General features: G+C 44.9%; 1 protein-coding gene across 7 annotated transcripts in view; it reads right to left on the bottom strand.

The window, feature by feature from the left end:
• cspg5a (chondroitin sulfate proteoglycan 5a) overlaps positions 1 to 22,845 on the bottom strand; it is a 53,266-nt gene extending 30,421 nt beyond the window's left edge. For 2 of the 7 annotated variants that reach the window (XM_069174955.1, XM_069174954.1), the window contains exons 1-2: positions 22,110 to 22,842; positions 2,576 to 3,584 (exon numbers count right to left, since the gene is read on the bottom strand). In XM_069174955.1, coding sequence (XP_069031056.1) covers positions 2,576 to 3,584; positions 22,110 to 22,200 — 1,100 coding nt within the window. In that variant the 5' untranslated portion in view covers positions 22,201 to 22,842. Of the gene's footprint in view, positions 1 to 2,575; positions 3,585 to 22,109 lie in introns of all 7 variants that reach the window. The other 5 variants (XM_069174958.1, XM_069174953.1, XM_069174956.1 and 2 more) reach the window with 3 other exon arrangements.
• Between the last annotated feature and the right edge of the window lie 4,254 nt (positions 22,846 to 27,099).

Below are 27,099 nucleotides of genomic sequence, written 5' to 3' on the forward strand. Positions count from 1 at the left end.
ATCGAATTAGCTGTTTATCTCACACCCCAATTTGGTGGAGTGGTCTGCCTAAATAATAATTAAAAAGAAAGATTATTTATGATTTTTGACATTCTGGACATAAAACTTTCAAAGATTTATGACACTGTTGGGCTGCCAGACTGCTTTAAAGGTTGGGAGACACAAATAGTTCATTTTTAAAATGATCGTCGACTGAAAAAACAACAACACGCGAATCTGAACCATGAGTACTTATTTTTACATATTTTTACTAGCAGTTCATGACACGGCTCGTGTCCAGTGGCCGGGTGGTGTCTTGCCGCTGGTTCTATCATATTTATATAAAATGCGCGATACACTTCCCCCTTTTGACAGCAGGTCAACTTAGAGTATAAAATCTTTTAATGTTGTTGCAGTAGATGTCTATTATTGGAAATAACGGCAAAACGCTGTTTCCAATCATGGCGTGAACGTGGCGGTGTTTCACATGGATGGAGAAAAAGGTCGGCTGAGATCGGGGTCACGACCTCGACGTGGGGTAAAAAGACATCAGTGAGCAGACGGCGGAGACGGAGGTCATTGACGCACATCGCTGACCTACATCGCTGACCTTGAAGTGACCTCACTTTTCACAATATAACGTTAGGTGACCTTTCAAAAACCCAGAAGGTTGTTGACGACAAGTACACCGATTCTGAAGGTATTTCCAGAATCCTCAAAGAATGAAAAAGAAAAAAAACAACCCAAAAAACATCCAATTTAATGATTAAAAATGATTTATAATCTGTTTCTTGGGAAATAGAACTTTTCTCTTTCAAAAAAAAAAAAAAAAAAATCAATGTTCAATTGCAGTATTTTCAATGTAGGAATTAAAGAATAACTTTAATAGTGTGAAAGCATTTTAGCCTCTTTTTAAAGGAACTAATTAACGTCATAATACTGCGAGAAAAATGTGATTAAGCCGAATACAATAGAATCAAAATGACATCTTTTTTTCATGCACCCGAAGGACGAGATAGTTTGACTAGTTTAAGAGGACATTCGACCGCCTGAATTAGCGTTGTCAAACGACCTTCTGTATTTGTTTTCCAAAGGTCACTTTGGACTTTATTTTCTGGAAACTGAAAGCTCAGCTGTGTGACCCAAATGCAGGCTAATACATGAAAAGCACGAGCCGGGACACAACCAATGTAAATTCAACGCAAGTTTGGTATTGATCCAATCTTGTTCCCTTCTATTTACATTATGGCCAACATCTTTTCCACGGTAATAAAAAAGTATTGGAAAAGCTATCGGGCGCAGCACTCATCCCCCCTCCACCCCCCTAACATCGGCAGCCCTCCTAATCCCGAAGCCCGCCGCGGTGAACTCGAGCGTCAATCCACAGATGCACTCTGATTGCTGACTTTCACATCCATCGGCAGAGGACTCTCGCATTGAGCCGAAACTACTTCTGCGGCTCACACCATATTTTCAAAAACGATTCTCTTAATCCGTTCGACTTTTGACCTCCGCCTAGATTCATCGCAGTGGAAAGTCGCGGCCGCCCTGTTTCGTGGATCTCCTCGCTTGTTTGTGTGCGTCTGTAGCTCGAGTCGTTTAACGAAGGAAAAAAAAAAAAAAAAAATCAAGCATGAAGTCTGGCAGACCGGGAGACGTTTTTCCTCATAAAAACACGGTTTTTCTATTTTGCTCTGAGCTTTTCCACATGTTCCTGACCAGAAAGCAGAACTCTAAATCAGTAGTTTCATGGAGACCCATTCGGATGAGAGATTTTTTTTATTTTTTTTATTTACACACCGGTGTCTTAATTGCACCGTAGAACATTATCCTCGATTATACATGCAAATGAGAGACCCTGATGAAGCCCGACGCAGCTGCAGCACTTCGGTGTCGGAACATTTAGTAAAAATTTACATTTCTTTTAACGAGAAAAGCTGATTTCTGTTTGTGTTTTTCTTGATTATCTCTTTGAACCCCTCGGCTGTTTATGCTCAGTTTTTGCTCCCTGGATGAACATACTTATTGTGTAATCCGTAATAGCTAAACAACAAATATATACACATGTATATATATATATATATATATATATATATTTATGGACACTTAAACCGAAAAACTAGGGGAAAAAAACCGTCTTCATGCAGTCTGAGTTTTTTTTTTATGTCCGTGTTGTTATATTTGTTATAGTTGGTGCGCTGTAACTGTTCATATACAGATGACAGTGTGGTATATAACCCAACATTTTTTTTTGTCTTACGCCTCTAAAAATAAATGGTTTATGGTCCCTTATAAATTTAGATTACACCATCACCCGGTTCAACCGATTACGGACACAGGATTATTTACCACAACGGACACCTTGATTACTTCTGGCACTGAAGAAAATGTCTATATTGAATTATTAAGAGGACGAATTTTGCAGGAATAAGTTTCCCTTTTATATGATGACTTCATTATTTTATGGATGTTTAATGTCAGCAGACAATCCTGCCATCAATTAGGTAACTTTCCCAATTGCTGCAGCACGTGTGTTGGATTTATATTGAGTTGTGGTGAATGGATGCGGCTTGTTTCAGGTCGTGTTGCGTCATACCTGCAGAAGACTTCCAAGCCGTCCAGCAGGTAACACTGTCCTCCGTTGAAGCAGTAGTTGGGCATCATGTCGCAGGGCGAGCGGCAGCTTCCGTTGATCATCTGGTAGCCCGCGCGGCACCCGTTGGGCAAGAGCGCCGGAGGAGCCGCCGCGGGGACGTTTGGCACCGCGGCTCCCGCGCCGGGAAGCGCCGCCCCGGGAACGGAGGAGCCCGCCCCGGGGACGCGGGGGCGGGTGCGAGCGGGAGACCCGGCGCCCATCCGGAGGTCTTCGTCGGTCTCGTAGGCGTCGGTCGTGGTGCTGTAGGTGTACTCTTCGGCGGTGGGGGACACGCCGTCCTCGTAGGGCGTGAGATAGTCGTAGTTCTCCGGCATCGCCCAGGAGGTCGCGTCGCCGGCCTGCAGCTCGTGGGCGTGCGACGAAGGAGAGGGCGGGGCCAGGTCGAGGTTACGGCCGCGAGAGGACGGGTCGAAGAAGTCCACGTGGAGGACGTCGGGGTTGGAGGGGTTAGCGGTAGCCGGGGACGGGGCGGCGCTGGTGGTGGACAGTTGGTCCAGGTCGAACACGGCCGTGTCCTTGGCGTGGATCCACGGCGGGTCGGTGTGCGGCAGACGCTCCTCTTCCTCCTCCTCCTCCTCCGCCTCCTCCTCCGCCGCCGCCGCCTCCGCCTCCATGTCTTCCTGTTTGCGCGGGTTGCTCGGCAACAGGTGCTCCGTCTCGGCCGAATCGGGGATGAGCTGGGGCGGGGCAGCCACGCCCACTTCCTCCACGGCAGGAACCACCGTTTCCCCGAACATGCCGCTGCTCTGCTCGTCGTCCTCGCCGGCGCGGGGGATGCGGCCCGCCCTCGCGGTCACGGTGCTGATTGCGTCGGGAGCGGCCGAGGTGCTCGTCCCGGTTGTCATGGCGATGACCTCGTTGACCTTGACCAGCCCTTCCTCCTCGCTGAGCAGGGAGGTGGCATTGCCCGTGCTGTCTGGCTCAGTGGCGTTGGTCCCGACAGCATTTCCTACAAACACAGAAAAAACATTTTCTCAGTATAAAAAAAAAAAAAAAAAAAAGATGAAAAAAAAAGAAGAAGAGGTCTGAGGTCGTTTTAAATATTTCAAAAGAAAAGAACGTCTTCTTCCTCTCTGAAGGAGGAAGTAGAGAAATACTGCGGCGGGGAAAACTGCAGCAAAAGTAATGAGGCGAAAACGGTTCCAGTCTAGAAAACGACAGTTTGAATCAATCCGCTTTTTCAAAAAACTACAAGTCCTCAAATGGGACTTTTTACTGGAACGCAGAGCTCATTGTGTCCGCAGAAAATCAGCCGCTTCGATTTGTAGCACCGATACTGACTCTGAGTGATCGTATCGACAACACCGGGGCAGAAATGAACGGAGCCTGATTCTCAGCCTGGCGTCACGAGGAAAGTATTTTTTCATATGATTTCTGAGCCGATTTTACGGTTGTTAATTGACCAGAGACGCGGAAGAGAACGATATCTTCAATCAAACTGAATCTAAAAGTATATATCGGCGGTGTCTGCATGGTCAGATTTGACGAAAGGGTTTTAAAGAACCTCAGTAGCCTTCATGAGATAATAAATGCCGATAAATGGGCCAAAATCAGCCTCCAAACTACACACCGAGGAGGGCGTTTGGGGGGTGGGGGGGGGGGGGGGTGGGGGTGACCTGCCTCTTGTAACGTAACTCAGACGAATCTCCGCCAGTACAAAACTGTGTGATGTTTACACAAAACTCCCAGATGAAACCCAGATCGACTGAAAGCAGCAAATATTAGCGAAGGAACAACAGAAGAAAACATCTGCTGCTGTTTGTTTGACAATAAAACACAAACACAATCTGGTTCTGCTTCACTCTTTCCAACGTCATTTCCAGCCTCACACACACACACACACGCACGCACACACACACACACACACAAGCACACGCACACCGGTAGTCCTCATGACTCAGGCAACTTCACACAGTGAACTACAGGAACAACAACAACAACAAAAAAAACGGGTTTAAAGACTCCGGCGGGCGAAACAAATTAAAACGAGAGCTGATTGGCCGTAAACTTATCCTCCGGTCGATTACTTCATCCGAGGGGGCGGCTCGTCAAGTCATGCAAAAAGCTGCTTTGCGGCCGCCCCCCACTTTTTTGGGATTAAAGGAATAATTCACTAATGTACTTGAATGGGCGAGGATCTAGGATTAGGGATTACATGGGCTGGAGAGGGTAAGGATTTGGGGGAAACCCTACAGGAGGGGTGGTGGGGGGTAGGGGGATCTTGGGGAGACTCAGACAAGACAACGTCTCAACAATTGCGACGAAGCTGTAATTCTGATACAAGAAGATGCAACTGGGGAGACGGATTACGCGAGACTGCGGAAGATTGCAAAAACTTTCTTTCTGACCGGGAGAAAAGGAACAAAAATATTCCACATCTTTCGTGCTTTTCTGTGGAGCCTGTTTCCAAACGTTCACATCTCCAGCTTTTTCAGCGATTCGAACAATGAAAGGAACTTTATCTGAGCAATGAACCCTCAGACGAAGAACTCCCTTAAATTCAACCGCCGCGCGATAAACACCACACTTTCGTTTCCTACCTTTCACAATAAAAGGTCCTAATTAAACGCACTGCGTTCGGGCGGAACTTGACTTCAAAATAAAAGCACAGGACATCCAATACAAATTTGCTTACACTGGTAACTTCAACTCCGGTATACAAAAACCAGGACACCTAGCCTTGAATGCTATTCGTTTACTTTTCGCCAACTGCCTTTAATTACGCCCGAACATCGTCATGATACCGGAAACCAATCAACAACCGTCACCCGACCGGCTCCGTGTCACAGGACGTACATGAGATTAGAGACGGGAAGTGTAAAACTAAAAAGAAACTATTACAATACGCAGTTCGTTCCAAAATCACAAACAACCCCGACGTACGAAAGTCTGGTCAGCGCCTGTTTATCGGCACGGCAACCTGAAAATGAAATAATACACGAAGCTAAACGTCGCAACGTTTTTCAACCGGACTCTCAACAGGACTGATGTAGCTTCATTCATTGTGCGTTAGAGGTTCCATGCAAAAGTGCCGTAGGAAAAAAGGTATTATTTTTCATGCAATTAGCAGTATGGGGTCGAGGGAAATTAAATTATGAATAAATAAAAGGGCAGCACAAGAATAAACAAATACTTTCATGTAATTTGCAGGGAAGCATAATGTCAACCAGCTCCCTCTCTGAGAGACATTTCTTAAAAAAAACTTGTACTTCAGGTTAGTAATTTACTACATTTCTCACAATGCATTTAGACGGCCTTTAAAACAAATGTTTAAAGAATAACGGTGCCGTTTTTTTCACACTAAAGCCAGTAAAGTTAAACTAACTGCTGGTAATTGTAGGAAGGAATGAAGATCGAGTCGTCCTCATAAAACGACCGCACAACATTATTCACATTCGGTGTTTCAGCGCTGCTTTTAAAAAAAATCCGTCTTCGTGACACATTTAGCTGCAGAGAAATTACTTATCTTTAATAATGAATAGATAGAATAACGCCAGCCTCGAGCTTTAATATGCAGTCTTGCTACATTATTGATCGTCCGCCTGGTTTCGGACAAACTCGCGCTGAAATCACAGAGCTTGGGGGGTTAAATTTCCACCGTGATGCCCCTGCAGTGAATAAATAAACGCGCTCTCGGTCCTGTAAGGAGCTTTCATTGACAGTCTCCACCAAATGGCGCGCGTGAGGAAATCTGAGAGGATCTTTGCTGACGGACGTTAAGCTTCAGATGGCGAGCTTCTGGGATTTTAATCTCTAAATGTCTCCTCAACACTCAGCGAGTCTCCATTTACACGACCAAAGTGTTTGTCATCTATCACGGTTTTTAAAACTATGACGAGATGTCTGAAAATGAACACTCTCGGAGAGTAACGAACCACAATTTAATAACTTACCAACGGCAGTAAAACATGACAAACAACGTCTGCAGGATTTCTATGAATTCCCAATCTAGCATGAAATAAAAACAAAACAGAAAAACCACAATCAAGATCATTAAAAAACAAACACGTCATTGAACTGCGTGCTATATTTAGGCCACCGAGTCTTTGTCAGATAAAAACTAATTGGTTTGGAGAGTCTTGTTGGTCCTTATTGTTGGTTCATTATAAAGACGGAGCTGCTCCAGCTTTGGCTGGAAAACAACACATATCTGGCATCACGAGAATATTCACAGATTGGTGCTGAAATTCTGTTTGATTACAAACACAAGCAGAGGAACAATTAATCAAACTATTTGGGATGTGGTTCAGATGGTTGAGCAGGACGCCCACTAATCATTAAGTTGGTGGTTCGATGTGCACATGCCATGTGTCCCTGGGTAAGACACTGAATCCCAAGATGGCCGGCGAGCACCTTGCATGGCGGCTCTGCTGAGTGGGAGGCAAACTATTAAAAGTTTTGGGACCGTTAAGGTAAAAAAAAAAAAAAGTATGGAAATATTTTGTGTCTTTATGAAAGCAAAGACAACAGCTTTAAAGGCAAATTTTCATGAGCTCACAGAATTTTGCTTATAAAACTAGACTCTGTTTGCGTTACGTCCAACTGAAGTTTTCGCTTTGCAAACAAACAGTTTTGACCGGCAACCAAAAAGGCCAGATTTGGAATCAAAACTTTTCGTAACACAAAAGGTTTCTCGTTTCGTAAGTCAACTTTTGAATTCTGTGATCAAAACAACAATCAGAATAATTGTATTCTCAGTTTGTATATTTTTACTTACAAACTTTACTTTTTTGTTTTGTTTGCATAGTAAAGACACAAAAATGCCTTCGTACAAAAGGGCCATTTAGTATCTCAGCAAGGTGGGTACAGTGTCTTAACTACACCTGGGAAGTTGCTTGAGCACGTAATATCACCGTGATTTTTTTGGTGTAGGTTATTGAATATAAAAGCTGCGAATTGTCCTTTATTTTGTTGAAATTTGTAAAACACACTAAATGATACAACTGAATTCAAATCACTTTTTGTGGGAACAAAGTGGTCTGATAAACGTTAAGACAGATTCAAGCTGTCAGTGAGCAAAGAAAATTAGATGTATTGAGTTAAAACTGACATTAAAGTCATAAACAATAATAATAGTTTATGAAAAAAAAAAATAGAATATTTGAATAATGTCTCCACGTTAGACGACCAGACGTGGAGCTATCGGACATCTTTAGAAGTGGAAATCGTAGAATCGCTGCGATCTCTGGTTGATTTTAACAGCAGACGGTTGTGAGAGACACGAAAAACACTGATGATGAATTTCATTATTTGTTTGAATGACTTCCAAAAGATGCAAAACTCGAGCTGCTGCTGCCGCCGCATCCGGAAATCGTGAAACATCCTCACACGCCTGCAAGGAAACGATCCACCTGAACACAAGAAACGTGCCAATAAGGTGCTTAACGGTTTCCGCCTTGCTGTCTTCATTAGGCGCGAGGCTGTCACTTCAGCCACGAGGCGTCCGACAGGTGGACGGCTTCAGTCTATTGACGGTTTTGTTTTTCCGGCAGCGGCGGCAGCATCAGCAGCGAGTCTTTGAAGCCGGGGTCGTACCGGGGCTAATCCTTCCAGCAGTCCCACAATCCACTGCTGTTCAACGCATCAACCGAGGAAGCCAGGAGGATACTGTGCCAAACAAAAAAAAAAAACACACGCTCACGCACGCACACACAAACACACGCATTTAAAAAACAGGCTTCACACAATGACCGCACAAAAGCATTTCACACATTAAAACGCTCGACGCTCACCAGGAAATTAGGATTTAAGGCCGTGAATGTCCGTCTTTCTCTCTTCTGCCCACAGAAAACACACTCGCTTTTAGTTTGCTCTGTGAAGCGCGCACGCATACGCGCAACCACACACACACACACACACACACACACACACACACACACACACCTGATGGCAATACACTCGTTAAGTCGTTAAGCTTGCCCACATCAGTGCTGTGTTTGGATGAATCTCCTGAGTCGACCAGTCAGCCTTCAACACAACCAACCCTACCTCCTCCTCTTCCTCCTCATCTTCCTCCTCCTCCTCCTCCTGCAACAAGCCTGATACAAACCGCACAGTCTGGAGAACAGACAGTGTTAGTTAGCCTCTGTGGCTTCTAGACGCCGTCCACATCGCCTAGCAACAGCTTTTTTACAACTTAACACCTCGAACAACAAGCACACGGTGCACACGACTTCCCGCGTTGTCACCACGAGCTCCATTTGAACGCAGCAATAGCGAATCTTGATGCTCCTGGTTCAACAGCTGATGCTTATTATGGGCTGCAGGTGTTGCATTTGTGCCTTCTTGGTACCCCAGTGAAAACATTTGCATCGACTGTAAACGTGTCAACAGACTCGCTGTGTGTGCCTCAAAAAAACTGCAGAACACTGTGATTTCGAGGTTTTAACATCTTCACTAACTCATCATGGAGTTTTATCCCGATTTAGTTTTTATCGTGCAGCATTAAAAGTAAGAGTATTCAGGTTTTAAGTCTGCGTGCGGGTTTTTGATTCTTAGACATTTCTGCCACTTGTTGCCGTAACGACTGATTCACCTCAACAGACGAAGATGTACAGTTTGGTTTCCAGATGCCGCATTTGTTTTTACGTTCTGCAGGATTTATCAGCAGAAATGGAAAACAAAGAGTACTATACAATGTATGTCCTGTATTATGCACACACCAGTTTACATGCGACAGAATCTGTTTGGGTGTTGAAGCTGGAATATCCGTGTGGTACCGAGATAAAAAAAAAAAAAGAAAGCTAATCTCGATCTCTAAAACCAAGATGAGATGTCGATGGCTATGATGGTTTGAAGAAGAAAAATCACAAAAGCCACAGAAACCGTCACGATGAAGCAGCGAAAACGCTGAACTTATAATGAGTCCAGTCAGAAGCCTCATTAACGATGACGCACCCACTTACTGCACTTGAAAGGTGATGCGATGGCCCGGCTGAGTGGAAAAGTTAGCAAACAAAGTCTGTCAACTATAAATGTTTGAAGTGAACTTTGAATAGGCAGACTGATTTTTTTTAATTTCCACCTCTATAATACGATTCTTCAAACACCACCAACAGAAGCGGGAACCCGACAGGAGCTGCGGGCTTTCAGCGACGATATCTGCCGGGACTCCTGACAGGTGTGAACGAGCTTTTTAAAAGCTTTGGAGCAGAGAGACCTCTCAGCAGTTGTCACCTCATTTACCATCCAGGCTGTAACAATATTGCGGACGTACTTCCTGTGACAGTCGCAGGTTTGTGGAAACGGCAGGAGAGTATGAAGAGTTTGTGTTTCACTATCGGCTCATCCCGGGCAGCTGGAATAAAAATCCCATTTTGGATAAATAACAGGTGGAGCCTGGTGGGGAAATCATGGTATATGATTAAAGCAGAGAAATCACCACCCGCTGATCGAGCGCACACGCATGTACAAAATTTGTACTTTTAAAATGTACTTTTTCTTTAAAACGTCACCGATCTAGATGTATTGTATGTTAAGGAAGGCGGTGGCCATCGCGTCTTCCGTGAGGTGTCTGATTTTTGAGCTTGTCGTTAGCTGGATTCAAACCCAAGTGGATTCAAAGTCGGGATGCTGCACAAACATGAAAGAAACTTTAATTTGGTGACAGTTTTTTTTTCTTCAACGTTCAACACTTCTGGCACCATGTGGAGTTTTATTCAGCCTCTTTGGTTCCTTAAGTCAATTGGCCCCAGTACATTTGCCGTTATTACTGCAAGTCCACCAGTATCCACTGACAAAGCTGGCACTGAGAAGAGCCTCTTATTTGCTGCTTTTTTTTTTCCCTATTGTCTTTACATGTATTTTTTTTCTGATGCTTGAAATTCACGTTACACAAAATTTGCACTGTTCCAAGCTTACGTACTTACACGCTGCCAAGTATGAATAAATGCAGTGCACTGTGAACACCAGGAATATGTACTCAAAACGCTCAAAGGTCACCATCTTAGCAATGTAGAGAGGAAAAAGAGCAAAACCACCACTTTATTTAAAGCGTATTAAAACTGCAGCGTCCGAGGAAGCCGTTGCAGAAGACCCCACACAAGTCCGTATCCGTATGTTTTTTTTTTTGTATGTAGAGGGAACAAAAACTTTCATTTTCTGGGTAAAACTGGCAGATATGTTGGCGGGTGATGCGTTCAAATGCCACGGTTATTTACGGTCAGTGCAAAACAGCACTTACCCAGTCGGAATTCAAGTACAGCGCAAGTAAGTGTACTAACGTGTAAAAAGTACATGCGAGTGTACTAAGGGAAGTATTTGGACCAATGACGGTGACTGACTTTTTCTTTGATTTAAAAAAAAAAAAAAAAAGTAAGTATTAGTTCTTGTAGTCATTGATGTTGATACAGCAATTAAAATGAGTAAAGTTTCTGTTATTGTATCAATTATAACTAAGAAGAAAAGTTGTTTAGTTGTTATAAAACTACTTAAAGACCCATCAACAAGCCAGAGAGGTGTAACTTTGGACCACACGGCGAACGGAAGACTCGTCTCCCAGTTATTAGTCTCAACGAGTCGACAGCGTTAAGCGGCGCCGGCGTCTCTTGTCAGAAAGCGGCGAAACAAACTCAGACTTGTTTACACACAGAACCGTCAGAACTCAGGTGGTCCGCCGTCCGGGGACCACGGCGGTGTCGGGCCTGCCAGAATCTCCAATTAAGCGCACTTGTCTCGCCTTTCGGCGCCTCGTTAGCCTAATTGGATTAACGAGGAGGAACCTTCTGACCGACGGCTGGTTTCGGAGCAGCAATGACGGGCTCGGTGGCGAAACCACAAAAGTAACTTCTGCATCGAGACATCTTTTTTCTTATTTACTTTGTTCAGCTTTGTTCAGAATACACGGCCCCGTAGAAAGGAATTCATTATTGTGATTAAAAAAAAAAGCGCCATAATTGAAGTGTTGACGACCAGCGCTGCATCGAAACGGGACGACTTCCTTTCACCCGTTAAGTGAATGTTTTAAAATGAATGATCAAGATGACAAAGCTGCGATTTAAAGGATTTTTGTGACTGATTTTTCAGTGAAAACGAGGGAAAACTTCCCCTCACGTGCAGCGACTGAGCTGAAAAGAATATTATTCACCCGCGGATACGTCAATGTTGAGTCGGATCCGACGGATCTCTCGGCATCACATCGGCGCCGTAAAGTAAAAACCTGGGATTAAGACGGATTACGTCGATTTACAGAAACTTAATCTGCATCCATTTTAAACGGAGTTTAAATTACTCTCATCTACGCGCAAACGTTTCATCACCGAGATGACGAGACATTAGAGTTTAATTCGAATTATTGTTCATTTGTAGATTCGCTGGTAATTTAAACGCCGAACGATCTTCTCAGTCATTTTTCAAGAGACATTTGCGGGTTTCAGATTCTCAAATGTGACGATTTCCCGCGTTTCATTTTCATACGTGACGGTAAACTTTGCAGTTTGAAATAATCTTTTCGGTGCCGTGGAAAATTATGACAATTATTTTCACTATTTTCTGTCATTTTAAAGATCAAACCTGAAGATGAATTTATAATGAAGGTAACCGTTGCGGCTCGAAAAATAGTTTTTAGGATTTTGCTATTGGTTCGTTTTGACACGAGCGGTTTTGTCCTAAATTTTCAAAATACTTAGCAGCATGTTGCCTCCCTTAGAAGAGGTTTCATCTAAAGGACCGGGACTGATGTTAATCCAGGTCACGGTATGGTGATTATAGAAAGCCTTTCTAATACTCGTCTGATGTTTTGTAGCAGCAAAAAAAAAAAAAAAACAGCAGCCAGTATTTTCCATGAAACGTCCAAGAAGCAATCAAATCGCAAGGTCTTAATCAGCTGATGAATGTTTGTCGAGTTGCATGCAGTTGTTCAAATCTTTGCTAAGCAATTCTTGTATGTTGTCTTCGAAGAAAATGTTATCATGTGACTGAAAGATCCACTGAATGGACCTTTCTCTCTGCTGTTTCCAGGGTAAAAAGCTTTAAAACAAAAAAAAAAAAACAGATGAGAAATCCCCAAAAAGCATAAATCACCCGAGTAAACTCTGCGGTGAAGATCATGTAAAAATGATTGAGAGCTTTAGTAAAGCTGCTAAATGAACCGTGACGCGAGGTCAGAAATAAACTTTGAACGTCGAATTTAAAACGCTCCGTTGCTGTTTTTCAGCAACATTTCAGCAGTGAATCACAGCTGATGGTTGAACTGCAGCTGAACTTCAGTATTTAGATCACCAAACTTCCCTCGCACGAATCACAGACTCTTTTTTGTTTCATTTTTAAGAAAAAAACAAACAAGACGAGACATGAGTTGGGGATTCTTCTTTTTTTTTTCCGCGTGCGTTGGAAATTAGTGCTTCGGCAGTGAAAAGTCTGGCAGCGCCAACAATGACCAGTGTCTTCTACCCAATTAGAGCCGCAGACCTGGCGGACCCGACTTCGTCTGGCAGGGTCGGGGGAGTCGGCGGGGTCGGGGCGAGCCAGGACAGGGGCCATGTTCGGGATTCTCAGACTCGGTTCTGGACCGGCTGAGGCCCCGAAATGAGACAAACAAAACCCAACAGAATGAAATGAAAGTGTTTGTTTGTTTCCCCTCCAACTTTAGATGAGAGCATCAAACAGGATTATGTAATGGGACTCCTCGCACTGCATGAATTTGTTTATATTAGTGGGTTTGAGTGTGTGTGTTTCTGTGTATGTGTTTCTATGTGTGTGTGTGTGTGTGTGTGTGTGTGTGTGTGTGTTGTCATCTCTCTGCCAATATAACCCACTGGTAATTGGGGTGGCTTCCAGCTCCTCTGGTGAAGGGTGTGGATGGTCATAATGAGAAGAGAGTTTGGCTTGTTTGCATGTATGTGTGTCTTGTGTGTGTGTGTGTGTGTGTGTGTGTGTGTGCGCACGCGTGTGTCAGACTGATTGTTTCGGGGGGTGATGGCGCCTCGGGGCCAAGTGCTGTTAGCCCGTGCTGGCGAGCCGCCGACCCTCCGGCCTCGCCCCCTTTGTTTAAACCCAGATCATTTTTTTTTTTGGAGAGGGGAAGCCACTAAAACCACTCGCAGAACTCTGATTGGCCGCGACAGACCGTAAAGAGGAAACCTGATTGGTTGTGACAGTTCGGGCCCCCGCCAGCCAGTTTGGTGACCCAGACTAGAGGGTAGAAATGGGGAAGAGTTTGGACGCCGGACGGCAAACAAACAAAAGGGCTTTTACGAGCTCCTCTAAGAAACAATATGGAGGTTGGTTTTTTTTTGTGTCGCGGTGAAATCTCCAAACATGCTAACAGATATGATAAATACGATAAATGTGTTTGCAATTTAGGGGACAATAAAAAAAAAAACGTAAAAAAAATCTCGAGATTTTATGATGGGAATTAAAAAAAGAAACACAATCCAGCCCCGCAATGTAGGAAAATGGTCCGAGTTACTCCACATTTCTCTGGTTATTAAAACTAAAACCGTCGGTATTTTCTCGTAGCGTTTGGACTTTATAAACACAGCAGAGATGATTTCACCCGTTTAAAGAAAAATGGCGGAAACTTACGAGGCCGATGACGCCGAGGGAACGGAGATGAATGAGATCCTCTTTAACTCATTCTCATTGATTTCAGCTTCAAATACCTGAACCTCAGGAGAAACCCCCTCCCCCTCCCGCGCACACACACACACACACACACACACAGCTCATCTCTTTTCCCACACTCACTCTAATGAAAAGGACACGAGGTTTCTTTATCGTTACTCAACGCTGCTCATTGATATCGATTTAAAGAGGAAGCTCTGCGTTCTTCTTCACTCTCTCCATCTTCCACTCATCTTTTTTTTTTTTTCCTCTTTCCTTCCCAGCTGTCTTCACTTCGCCACATCTTACATCACCGCTTTCCTCTCTTCCTCCTCCAGTCATTTTCTGTCTCGCCCCCCCCCCCCCCTCTCCCCGTCCCTCCGTCCCTCCCCCCCGAGTGTCTTCTACCCGAAACATTTTCTGCCTCCGTCTTTTTTAACTTTGTCATCGCATAAATCCTTTCATTTCTGACTCCACAGGTGGCGCGGACGGAGGAAGGATGTGTTGCCATGGAAACGGCCTCAGCCTCGCTCGAGCTGATGCGGCGCCGCTAAACCCGACAAGATCCTGCATCCTCACGCGTGTATAACACGCACGCACGCACACGCACACACACACACTAAATAATATTATGCATCTTTACAGAAGTGTTTTTTATGAGGTTGAACATGTGATTCTATCTGCACGTGTGTGTGTGTGTGTGTGTGTGCATGGACACGTGTGCTCACCTGCACGTGTCTGAGACCGTGTATGACATTTTCCCTTTTACACACACCTAAGCTCTGCCTCTTAACATCCTGATGTTAAAGGGACAGCTGTGTGTGTGTGTGTGTGTGTGTGTGTGTGTGTGTGTGTGTGTGTGTGTGTGTGTTGGTATATGGAAGTACATGCATACTGCACATGTGCAGCCATGCATCTACTCTCACGCATCCTGTTTTTCTCCTCTGTCGTGACCTTATTCTGAACAGCCAGTCAATTAAAATTCAAGCGTGGAGGAAATCTGCGTAAAAATTCACATGAAATAAAGTGGAAATCGGGTCGTTACGTCCTGGATGTGTTGTCCTTTTTTTTTTTTTTTGGCCATTGTAAAATGATCAGTGTGTATTTTAAATATCAAAATAAAGGTGTTTGATTTTTTTTTTTTTTTTTTTTTTTAAATTGAATAAGTAAATTAATCTTCCTTTTTCTGGTGTACATCTTATTTGCCTTCGGTTCGCGACTGTAAACTGCGGCGGCCTGCTTCCTCCTGCAGCACATAACCTGACATGAGACATGAAATCTCAGTGGAAATCGGTTCCAATTTGTCTGCTTCATTTCAAAGAATTTAAAACGGGTTGAAATAGAAATTGGTAAAATTACACGTCTGGTAATTTGTTAAAAAATTTCAAACCGAGTCTTCGTATTAAAACGTCGAGATAAAAGTTTGTAGCTGTCGTCCGGAATGAAACGTGAAAGCTTTTCATGATCTGATGTCGTCACAGTTAAAGAATAAATAAGACAACTGGCTTGTAAACAAGTCGCCCCAACTCGAAGTGTTTTCACGATGTCGTGTCCCTGTTCACAAAAAAGTACCTGAAGTGATGTGTACACCCGACCAATCGCTGTCAGGGCTTCATGTGAATGTGACGGATTCAGAAAGTTACGGAAACCCGAAAAACAAAAAGATGCCTTCCGACGTGTAAAATACTCAAAGAATCCGCTTTGAGTGTTTGTAGACAACAAGAAGTTATGTAACATATTAAAGCCTGGTGTTGTTGACCGATCCATCCGCCCCGACCTCCTCTCTGTCCCGTCATTATTATTACAAAAAGCTTCGCTTCTTTCAAATAGATGTACCTCAGTTTTTTTTTTTTGGCATTTCCTGAAACCCCCCCCGATGCTGTCGTTAATAACGTAGAAGTCTCTTTTGCCGTATCTCACCGCCGTCAGCCAAGATTACGTTTAACACGTCTGTAAAAACATCAGAAAACATCACAATTTCCCCGAAAGCCAAAAAGAGACGTTCTGAAATCACATTTTCACATCACGCGCCGAGCCGACGGCAAAAAGAAAAAAAAAACAAAGAAAAAGAGACTGTAAGAAGGTTCAAAAAGAACTTAAAACAACACCAAAGATTCCAATTTTCTCATTGACGTTAATCATCCATTTGATCGTCTTTGCTGATTAAAACCAAAGAACGATTTCCCGCCTCGAAGGACAAATGAAGTTTATTTTATTCTATAATGCGATTTTGGATCGTAAACTGTGAAGCGAACTCATCACGCAGGAGAAAACAAACCAAATAAAAGCAGCTGTCCAATTATCTTTCTTTCTAGCTGAACCTGGTCTGCTGCCACGACAGGTAGGCGTGTGCGTGTGCGTGTGCGATAAGCGGGCTGCATGCCAATGTGACACGTCTGAAAAGGGAGGGAGGGAGCGTGCTCGGCCAGACGAGGAGAAGAGCGAGCCGGCGCGCGAGCATGAACTCGATGACTCGCCTCGCCAAGGACACGCCGACACGCATGACGGGTCTGTCAAACCTCCGCAACACGCTACGAACACGCGTTTTTAACGGCAGCGCACGTCAACGTAAAAGAGACGGGTGGAAGAAAAAAAAACAAACGCGCGCACAAACTGCCAACACAGAACAGAGAAGCGTGTAAATTGGCGTTCAAGGGCATCCAGAATTTTGAGGACAACGCCGACTCGGCAAAAAAAAAGAAGAAAAAAAAAAAAAAAACGGCGCGTACCGCACCGTCGTTTGGTCTTCGGGTCGGGACGGGCGGAAGCAACTCGGCGCTGTCGGACCGCTCGGGGAAACTTTGACGACCCTTCTCGCAGCCGCAATTTAAAAACTTCCGGAGGACAAAAGTCGACCACGAGCGACTGTCGCACCTGCTGCAGCGAGAAAACACCTGGACGAGGACGAGGACGACGACCCGGAGCAGAAACACCGGCACGAAGGGACACTTAAACTTATTTACTGTCTTTAGAAGGACACCGACTGGTTCTGTGGTGCCGCCTCGTGGTATTTATATGATTTTTTTTTTTTTTTTAAGGCTGAATCGCCGTTTTGTTCCGATCCAATTTGTGTTTTTTGGGGTTATTTTTAAAGCTCAGAATAAATGAATTGAGCTCGATTCTGACGGGATTCATTCATCCCCCCGACAAACTTCCAGCGTCGAGACCGAATGTGAACAATCGTGAACGACGAACAGTAACACAAAATTTTTTTTTTTTTAAAAAAACGTGTAATTGAGGTAACGCCGAGTCAGGAACTCACGCACGACACGCCGATGAAAAGTCTAGCGTAATCAGAATTTTTCTCCCCCCCCCCCCCCGCCTCATTTTGACGTAACCTCCGCGACGTATTTCCTCGACGTCGACCAATAGGACGACGGACTGCTCTCTGACTTCCACCAATCGGACGTAACCGTCCCGCAAATGGCCGCAGCAGCGACCGCCGGCGGCGCTTATTAACGCCTCGCATACGGATCGTCCGAATATCTCTATTCGGCGAAACGCTGGCATGAAACAGGCTTCAGATTTTCTGCCGCCTCACAGAGTGTCGTTGCTTTGTTCTGTGAGGACAAACACACACACACACACAAACACACACACACACACACACACACACACAGCAGCTGGTCGGGTCGGGCCCGTGGCCACCTACGTATGCTAATATCAGGTTCCAGGTGGGAGGATATTGCAAATGAGATTAGGATCCTTTAGTTTCCCAACAAACAGATTTATGCAGGATGAGTCGCCGATCCCGATTTAACGGCGCGAGATAAAGTTCCCGTCCTTCCTCGGGTCCTCCGGGAGAAACGAGCCGCACGGTGTCGTGGCAGCTTTTGGTCGCTTCGCGAGGAATATCTTTTTACTGCTGAGCGCTTATTTGAAAGAAAAAGTGCTTTGTCTGAATAATGGTAAAAAACAAAACAATTAAAATAAATCATCTAATAGTTATTTTCAGCATTAAAATCAGTGAATAATATGCAGGAAATGATTTTTCTAATCAATCAGACGTGTAATCTGCATTATTGACTGCGAGGGAACTATTCATCCTTGTGCACCAATTTGTGTCTCAGCGAGTTCAAATTATCCAAATTGCAGACATGACAGTTCTTTTCCCTCCACAGACGACGGATTACAGGAACTTGCTGGAAGATTACGGATCGATGTCACAAAACAAGCCTCATTCCTACCAAACGTGTTTTTGACCGTCGAGTTTTTTTTTTTCTGAAATCGTTAACGGACCGCACGTCGTCGCGCTTTCACGGCGGATCCCGCGGGTCTGAGGCCGATTCAGGCGGAGCAGGTTGGGTTTTCACCTTTTTAGATTCCCCGTTAGTTCAGTCCGCACGTTGACGCGTGCGGCAGCGCGACAGAAACCTAAAAGCGACAAAATAAAACCTTTAAAACGTGGCTGACGGCAGGTCAGCGGTTAAAGCGTGAGTTCGCGAGTTGCGCCTTTGTCAGAAGTGTAATTAAAGACGCTATTAAGTGCATTATGGGAAATCTAGGATCTCTTTATAAAACAGGGATTCTGAGTCACCGTTCCGGTTCGCTGGAGACGAAATGGACATCGGTGCAGTCTTCGCACGTTTCCAGCCTCGCGCGTTAAGCACCGCGCGTCCGTGCTAATTACAGTCGGGGCCGAGCCGGTCGCGAATGACGACGCGGCGGCGGCGACGTGTCGGCCGTCGATCCCGGCGGCTCTTCGTGTCCTCGGCCTGGTAAAAAGTCAGACGCGTCGGACCTCCAAACGGGGAAACGCGACGCCGCCGCGTTCGAAAGCGAGGTTTCTCCGGGCGAGCGGCGAGTGAAATCACTGCGCAGGAATAATGAACGCCCCGGTTTAAACGGCGATGTCATCTACGGACGTTAGAGCCGCTGGTGACGGACTACACCGGCGAACGGCGGACACACACACGTAGAGACTTCCACACAAAATCCAACCAACATTTTAGAGCGTGATGAAATTCAAGGCACGAAACGCATCATGGCGGCGACGTGCACACGCCGGCCGGTGTCTGTTGGATGTGTGTGGTTACCATGGAGACCACCGGGGGGGGGGGGGAGGAGGAGGAAGAAGAGGAGGATGAGAAGCCCATTGTTCGCCAATATACCACAGTGCTATAGACGGAGAGTCCATTTTTATGATTTCCTAATCTTTCATTTTTCTTCCATTATTTTTGGCCCGTAAGCAAAAAACAAAAGGGGCTCGATCGGGTTAGTGGAGTCATGGGGGGGTGGGGGGGGGGGGAATGGGGGTATTTGGCTCGAGGATTAACCCAGTGCACATCAAAGATAATCTGTCAACTAGCAGATATATGTCAGCGGGCCAGAGGAAGGGAAGGAAAGGAGAGAGGAGGAGGAGGAGGAGGAGGAGGACGGGTGGGGGGGGTGGGGGTGGGGAGGAAGATGAAGGGATGAGACGAAACGAGCATCGAGCAGCGTCCCATCGCCACCTTTAACCGCCGGTGTGGGGGGGGGGGGGGGGGGGAGAAGGGGGGGAGAACGGCGGTACATCATCGGAGTTGAAAAAAAAAAAAAACACAAACGAGCAGACAGGAGGAGGATTGCAAATGGCTACCGGAGGAGAAAGAAAAAAAGAAAAAGAAAACAAAATGAGTGACGGGGAGGAGGAGGGGGGGAGGGGGAGGGGGGGTTGTCTCTGGGTCGTCTGAGCATCGTTCACAAAAAAAAAAAAAAAAAAAAAAATCAACATCTTATCAACAACATTTTTAGCCGCACAAACCGGAGCATCTCAACAGCAGCTCAATTTTGTATTTCTCCTATTTTCATGGTCCCCAGAGGACGAACCCCGACAGACCTCGACGGTCTTTCTCCTCACGGGGCCGCTGGCGTAGCTGTCGGGTCAATTTGGTCTCGAATTATTTTAATATTCAAATAACAGACAGTCAAGTTCAAACAGCTGATTTGTACTGCCAGCTGTATATTGAGAGGGAGGGAGGCGGGGGGGGGAGGGGGGGGGAGGCAGGGGGAGGGAGGGAGGGAGGGGGGGGCGTGACAAAAGCTGATTGCTCATCTTTTCATATTTAAAGACGTCCCCCCCCCCCCAAAAAAAAAAAAAAAAAAAAAATACCCTCCCAAGTTCACTTATTTTGCTTCGTGGGAAACAACCAGTTAAAAATATTGCTGCCATTCGTAGTTTCTCCTCTTAACTCTTCCAACGCTCGTCGTTTCCGGTATATCTGCTGTCTTTGTCGTGGTATTGATCCTCAACTTCAGCAATCAGGAGAACAAATCCCGTGAAGGAAATATTCCTGCACGTTCTATTATTTTATGTGGATCAAAGTGCCTTGATGCTCGAATATGAGTCGGAAAAAAAAAAAAGAAAAAAATCAGGATGTAAGTGTGTGTGTGGAGGGAAGGGAGGCGGAGGAGGGGGGGGGGGGTATGAAGATGCACTTGCCTCTTAAAAAAAAAAAAAAAAAAAAAACCACTATCTTTGACATGAGGAGGAGGAAAAACTGGAGCAGGAGACTGCAGAGTGAAATGATTTCACTTGAAATCAGGGAACAGTCAGCATGCAGCTCCAAATAAATCAATTAAAACAAATATGTATCTGCGGATCTTTGCACCTGACAATCACACAGTGTGTGTGTGTGTGTGTGTGTGAGGGGGGGGAGGGGGAGGAAAAGGAATCAACCAGATTATATTAGATTATAACGCCAGACCGATTTCGTCTCGCGCACACTCCTGCATTATTAATCTGACGGTAACGTGGCTCCGCCGCGCGCGCGCGCAATGAATCTCCGACAAGAGACACGGAGAGAGAAAGTCTTATTTTTTTTTTTTTTTTTTACGTTTACCGGGCTGTTTTTTTTTTCTTCTTCTTCTTTCTTCTCTGTGTATCAGAATGTCCGTTCAGATCCCTTCATGAATTATTCATCAGGCACCCCTCCCTCCCTCCCTCCCTCCCCCAACACCCCCCTCCTCCAGCCCTAATCCTTTTGCCTTTGTGTGGCTGTGTAGTGCCAGTGCGCCTCGAGGGGATCCGGTTTTGCTGCATCGACTCCTGTCACTGTCCACCAAAAAAAAAAAAAAAAAAAAAAAAAATCCCCCCCCCCCCCCCGCCCCCCACCCCAAACAAAATCCTCCAATACTATTCCTCATGTGGCTTCATTGTGTGACTGCAGCACATTTAGTGACCTGATTTTTTTTTTTTTTTTTTCCTGCTATGATTGCCTCTTTGAGTTAAATGGTGTTTTAACCCCTTCTATAGACACCGAATCTGATACTGATCTTACTGTCAATTCATAGATATCTCTGATATTCCCACGTATCCATGCTGTCCAGTGGTTTTACGTTGACCCGGTTGTCAGCTCTCCTTGGAGTCTCCATAAAAATCCATAAGGACTTAAAAACTGTCGACTTGTGTCTTTAACCTGACCTCATTTTGGTTTATGCCTTTTCTTTTTTTTTATTATTATTTTTGTTGTCTCCTGTGGCATCTCTATAATATCCACGCAGGGACTTAATGTTCACTAATGAGCCTTCAGTGACTTAATATCTATGTCTCCTACGAGTATAAAAATTCCTTGAGTGAGGTGTTAAAATGATATAAGATGATATTATATCAATTAACAAAAAAAACAAAAAAATGTGTAAAAATCCGTATTTGTGATGCTGGATACGCCGAAATCAGATTCATTTTCAGTTTACAAAGATATTGAGAGTATAATATCATCACATTTGACTAACCGCGAGACTATTAAAATGGCTTGAGCGTGCAGTGCTTCCCTAACCTACAATCCGAGGCTCACTGACCTCCTTTTTCTGGCTGCCCTGTGGGAGTGTGTTGAGGTATCCTGAATCCACACACAACCACACAAAACCCGACGTGCTGCAGCAGCAATACAACGTGCAAGTTTTTTTTGTCTTTTTTTTGCATGATTAAAAGTGCACAGGGCAGTTTTCTTACCGTGCACGGACGACGGGATCAAGTGCAGAGCCAGGACGCACGACAGCAGCGTTAGTCTCCAGCATCCCGTGCAAACCTCCTTCCTCTGCATCCTCGCTTGTGCAATGAAAGAAGATGATCACGAGAAGAAAGACAAGAAAGAAGAAGAAGAAGAAGAAAAAAAAAAAAAAAAAAAAAAATCCTCGGTGTGATAATAAATTAAAGAGTTCAAAGAGTGTTGCAGGTGGGGGGCGCGGGGGGGTATGGGGTGGGGGTGAGGAGGGGGGGGGGGGGACAAAGTAAAATCCGGATGTTGTTGGGGTTCGTCTAGACTCCAGCCACCCTGCGCTTCTCCTCCATAGTAAACGCGGTCCGGTCTCAGCTGTGATGTCCGCTCGCTGGCTTCCACTCGCTCGGTTTCACTTTGCACGCGCAACACGCTGAGGCGGGTTACGGCTCCATTGCCACACACACACACACACACACACACACACGCACGCACGCACGCACACACACACAAAAAAAATAAAAATCAACCAAGCGGTGGCAGACGGCGAAGCGAAGCGAGGGTGGTGGTGGTGGTGGTGGAGGAGGTGGGCGCAGCAGGCAGACGCACGCCGCGGCTCGGCTCGGCTCGGCTCGGAATGGACCGGCGCTTTTATTGGGGCACTTTGTGGCTGAGATGGGAAACGGAGCGGAGCGGAACGCACGGCGGTGTGATGCGCAGCGCGGCTCGGCAGCCTTCTCATCATCTGGGGAGGAGGGACGGAGGATCGTTGATGCCCCCCCCCCCCCCTCCTCCTCCTCCTCCTCCTCTTCCTCCTCCCTTCTCCCCCACGCCCCCCTCCTCTGTTCCCTCATTTTTCCCATACGCTTCTCTGCTCCTCCTCCTCCTCCTCCTCCATCCTTCCTCTTCCTCAAACTTTTTCCTACTTTCTCTTCCTCCAACTTGTCCCTCCTTCTTCCACTTTTTCTGGAGACAAAAATGTCAACTTGTTCATCAACCAAGACTTTTCCTCTCTTTTTAATGCCAGAAAAGGTATCGCAGCCCTCTTCCTCCTCCATCTTTCCTTCCCCCTACAAACTTGTCCATGAAAGTGTCCACATGTCTTCCTCAGACTTTTCCTCATCATCTTCCTCATTCCCTCTCTCCTTCATCCCCCCCGTCTCCTCATCCTTCCCTTCCCTCAAACTCTTTCCAGCACTTTCATCCACATCTTCCTCCTCTTCCACCATTTTTTCCCCCCTCCTCCATCACCTCCTTTCTCCTGTTTCTCCTCCCTTTTCCAAGATACATCCCCCTTCCTTCCTTTTTCCTAAAACTTTTCTCCATTACTTTTCATCCTTTTCTAGAGACGTTCTCATCCTCCTCTTCTTCACTTTCTTCTTTTGTGCACCAACCTCCTTTTAATTTCTTCACTTTTCCTTCAACTCTCCATCCAAGTTGAACTTTTTAGACATTTCTCCTTCTCTTCCTCACTTTCTTCATCTTCAATGTTTCTTTTATCCAAATGATTTCTCATTTTCATTTCTTTCCTTTTTCCATAAACCTTTTCACTACTTTTTCCTGAAACTCTTTAGCCTTTTCTTTTCAAACCTGTTTTTTTTTTTTTTTTACCCTTTTCTTCTTTCCAGAAATTCTCCTCAAGAATATGTCCCTTCCTTTCCTTTTTTTTCTTCCCATTCATCTCCTTTTCCCTAAAAAACTTACTTTTAGTTTTTTTTCCTCCATCTAAACTTCCTTCTTCCTCCTCCAAAACTCTTTTTTATTTCCTCTTACACTTTCCCCCCATTTCTTCCACCTCCTCTCTGCTTTTCCCAAAACTTTTCCTCCTCCTCCTTCTCCTCCTCCTCTTCCTCGCCTCCCTCTCCCAAAGGTTTCAGTCATTTGCTATTCATTTGGGAGTGTTGGATCTCAATAGAGAGCACACACTCAACTCTGGCCCCCCTGTTTTCTTTTTTTTTTTTTTTCTCCTTCTTCTTTCCCAGGGGAAGATCTCGAAGGAGCTTAACTTCCCCTTCATCCCTTCATCACTGCATGTGTGTGCGAGGACGAGGCAGTTTGAGATTATGGAAAAAAAATAAAATAAAATAAATAAGTGTGATGTTTGATGCCGTCAAAAACAACCAGCTTTGTTTAATGGTGTGACACGGAGAAGCAAACACACACACACACACACACAAAAAGGGGGTGGGAAGAGTCGGGGGTGTGTGGGTGACAGTGTGTGTGTGTCTGTGTGTGAGGGTGGGGGGTGTGGTTGAAGGGGTCAATGGAGGGGGGGTGGGGGTGGGGGGTGGGGGTAGATGCAGATGGTGATGAATGCCTAAGGGCCCCGGGGGTAATGATTGTGGTGGGGGTCGCGGGCATTCTTCCACACACACAACACACAGCATAAAGGAAGAGAGGGGTTGGGCAACAGGAGGGTGTTATATATACATATACATATATATATATATATATATATATATGTGGAATAATGTATATATAATATATATATATGTGTGTGTGTGTGTGTGTGTGTGTGTTTATGTGAGAAGTCAGCAGATTTGTTGTTGTTGTTGTTGTTGTTTTGATAATGAAATGTGTAGCGGGATAGAAAAGGTGTTCAGTGAATTGTGAAAAGTAGGTCAAGAGGACATTTTGGCAGCTTTCGATTTACATCATTTTTAAAATATTGTCGCTTTACGGTTGTGTGAAAGAATATCTATCCTCCTGTAACGTGCTGCCAAAACAACCTTTAATCTCGCTCTTTCTTTAAAACACACACACACACACACACACACACACACACACACACACACACACACACAGTCCTGACCACAATAACACAAAAAAAAAAAATCCACACCGACTTGCCGCCTCATTCCTTCATCTGATTTCACCGGACGAGCGGTGGCATCTATTCCACCGTGTGGCGCCGATATGAGCCGACAACAACAAAGAGGTGTCCCGTCGGTGATCCCGTTTTCTGTGGACACATTTCTATCGCGTTTCTTCCACCAAAAAAAAAAAAAAAAAAAATCTAATAAAGCGGCTGTGTTTGTGTTTTTTGGTCCCATCTTTTCCTCATTTTGTCCGACTGTGCTGAAGCCGACGTAGCCCTGCTGACATCTTGGCGACTGGCTAATTCAACTCTTAGAGTGCATTTTTTATAAACACGCAACAAAGACTTGAGAGATAGCAAAATGCTCATGCCGGCAAAGCTCACATTTTCACGCTGACAATGCTGATGTGCTGACATTTGCAAACTGTCACTCGAGGCCGACGGGATCGCTTCTAGTTTGCGCAGGTATTTGGTTGTAATCGTTGACTGTGTGTAAAAGTTGGACGTAGCTTCCGAATCTGAAAAATGAGGCCGAAGCTGCAATACCACCGCGGGCCACTAGAGGTCGACTCCACAAAGCCTCCGGCTCCACGGACTCCCATTCAACTTCTCGCATAAAATTCTCAGTCAATACAATTTCTCCACGAGTTATCTCGGTGTTGTTAGCTAAAGTCGCTCCTTCTTATTTGTTTTCTGGCCGTAAACCTGAAAATAATCCCGTCATTAATGAGAAACTGGGCTTCAAAAAGCTGTGTTTTTGTGGGGCGTGTCTGTTTGATTGACAGGCCTGTGGTGCAGTCAGGTTACAGCTATCGGTTGGCGGGACGTAGTACCGCCGGGTTTCCAATCAGATCCCCCAGCTCGCCCAAATATGGTCACTACCGGTCCAACTGGAACTGGACCCACTCATGATGGAAAGTCCAGCAGTCACCAAAATTCAACAAGTCGGTTTGTTCTTGCCGTCAATTACGACCCGTAGGAGTGTTTCCTAAATCAGCAATACGTTGCTATTCATAGAGAATACATACAAGTACACTGATATATATATATATATATAGAGAGAGAGAAATATATATATATATATATATATGATGAAAATTTGTATTAATCAATCGCCAAAAATCACTGCTGACTTTTCCGAAGCAGTTGTGTGACTGTAGAATAATTTGGGGCTGGACACACACACACACACGCACGCACACACACACACACACACACTATACACAAACATCAGCCTAATTCTGTCTGGACTTGTGGCGTTCCCCCCCCCCCACTTATTTCGGGGTTAATGCCTCTTTGCTGCTATCATGTCCGACCCGGGATCCCGTGCCGTTGTTGTGACAGTCCGAGCCTCACTGATATTAAATAGGGGGACACCGCACATCAACACATGGATTATAGAGCCATTTTAATCCCTCTTGTTCTCCCACCAAAACACAAAAGACCCCCCCCCCCCTCCCTCCCCTATCCCCACTTTGTTTTTCCTTTCCTCCCTCGGCTCTGCATCTCTCAGAGAAGAATAAATTATGAGCGCAAAAAAAACCCTCAAAAAAACCACACTTATTACATGCCTCATCACCTCTCTACGTCCCCGGTTGTCATGGCAATGGAAATCATCTCATAAAGTTGAGCACACAACGCTGCAGCGGAAGCAGAAGAGTCATTTCAATATGTTTCGTGGCGAGAGAACATTAAAAAAAAACAAAAAAAAATTGTTCCAGCCTGTTCAAAATTAGACAAAAGAAAAAGAAAGATGCTCGTGTTATTTTGAGCCGCGCTGATTGTAATAGAAATAAATTTTATGTCACAAACAGGCCGTGAACAGCAACATTAAAAACAACTTAACATCTGCACAAGATGCAATTAAAATCTCACATATTTAGTGTTATAAAAGAAAAGGTTCATGTTTTTAAAGTTGCAGCAGAATAGCTTTTTTTTGTTGTTGTTGTTTTTTTACACCTGTGCTTTTCTTGCTCCGTCATACCGTACATGTCCGCTCTGAAAGAAAAAGGTTATTCATAGTCCCAGAAGATGAATCCTAAATTTACATGAAGTAACACCGCATGATATTAAAAAAAAAAAAAAAAATCCCCCCAAGTTACAACGCGAATAGTACAAATTATATTTATATTCCAAAGTTACGTTGCTTGATGAACTTCAAACTTTGCGTCGAGTTTGTTGGGAGC

Source organism: Embiotoca jacksoni, unplaced genomic scaffold (assembly GCF_022577435.1).
Source record: "Embiotoca jacksoni isolate LCO1_2020_lvr unplaced genomic scaffold, fEmbJac1.0.p SCAF_63, whole genome shotgun sequence".
Classification (NCBI taxonomy): domain Eukaryota; kingdom Metazoa; phylum Chordata; class Actinopteri; family Embiotocidae; genus Embiotoca; species Embiotoca jacksoni.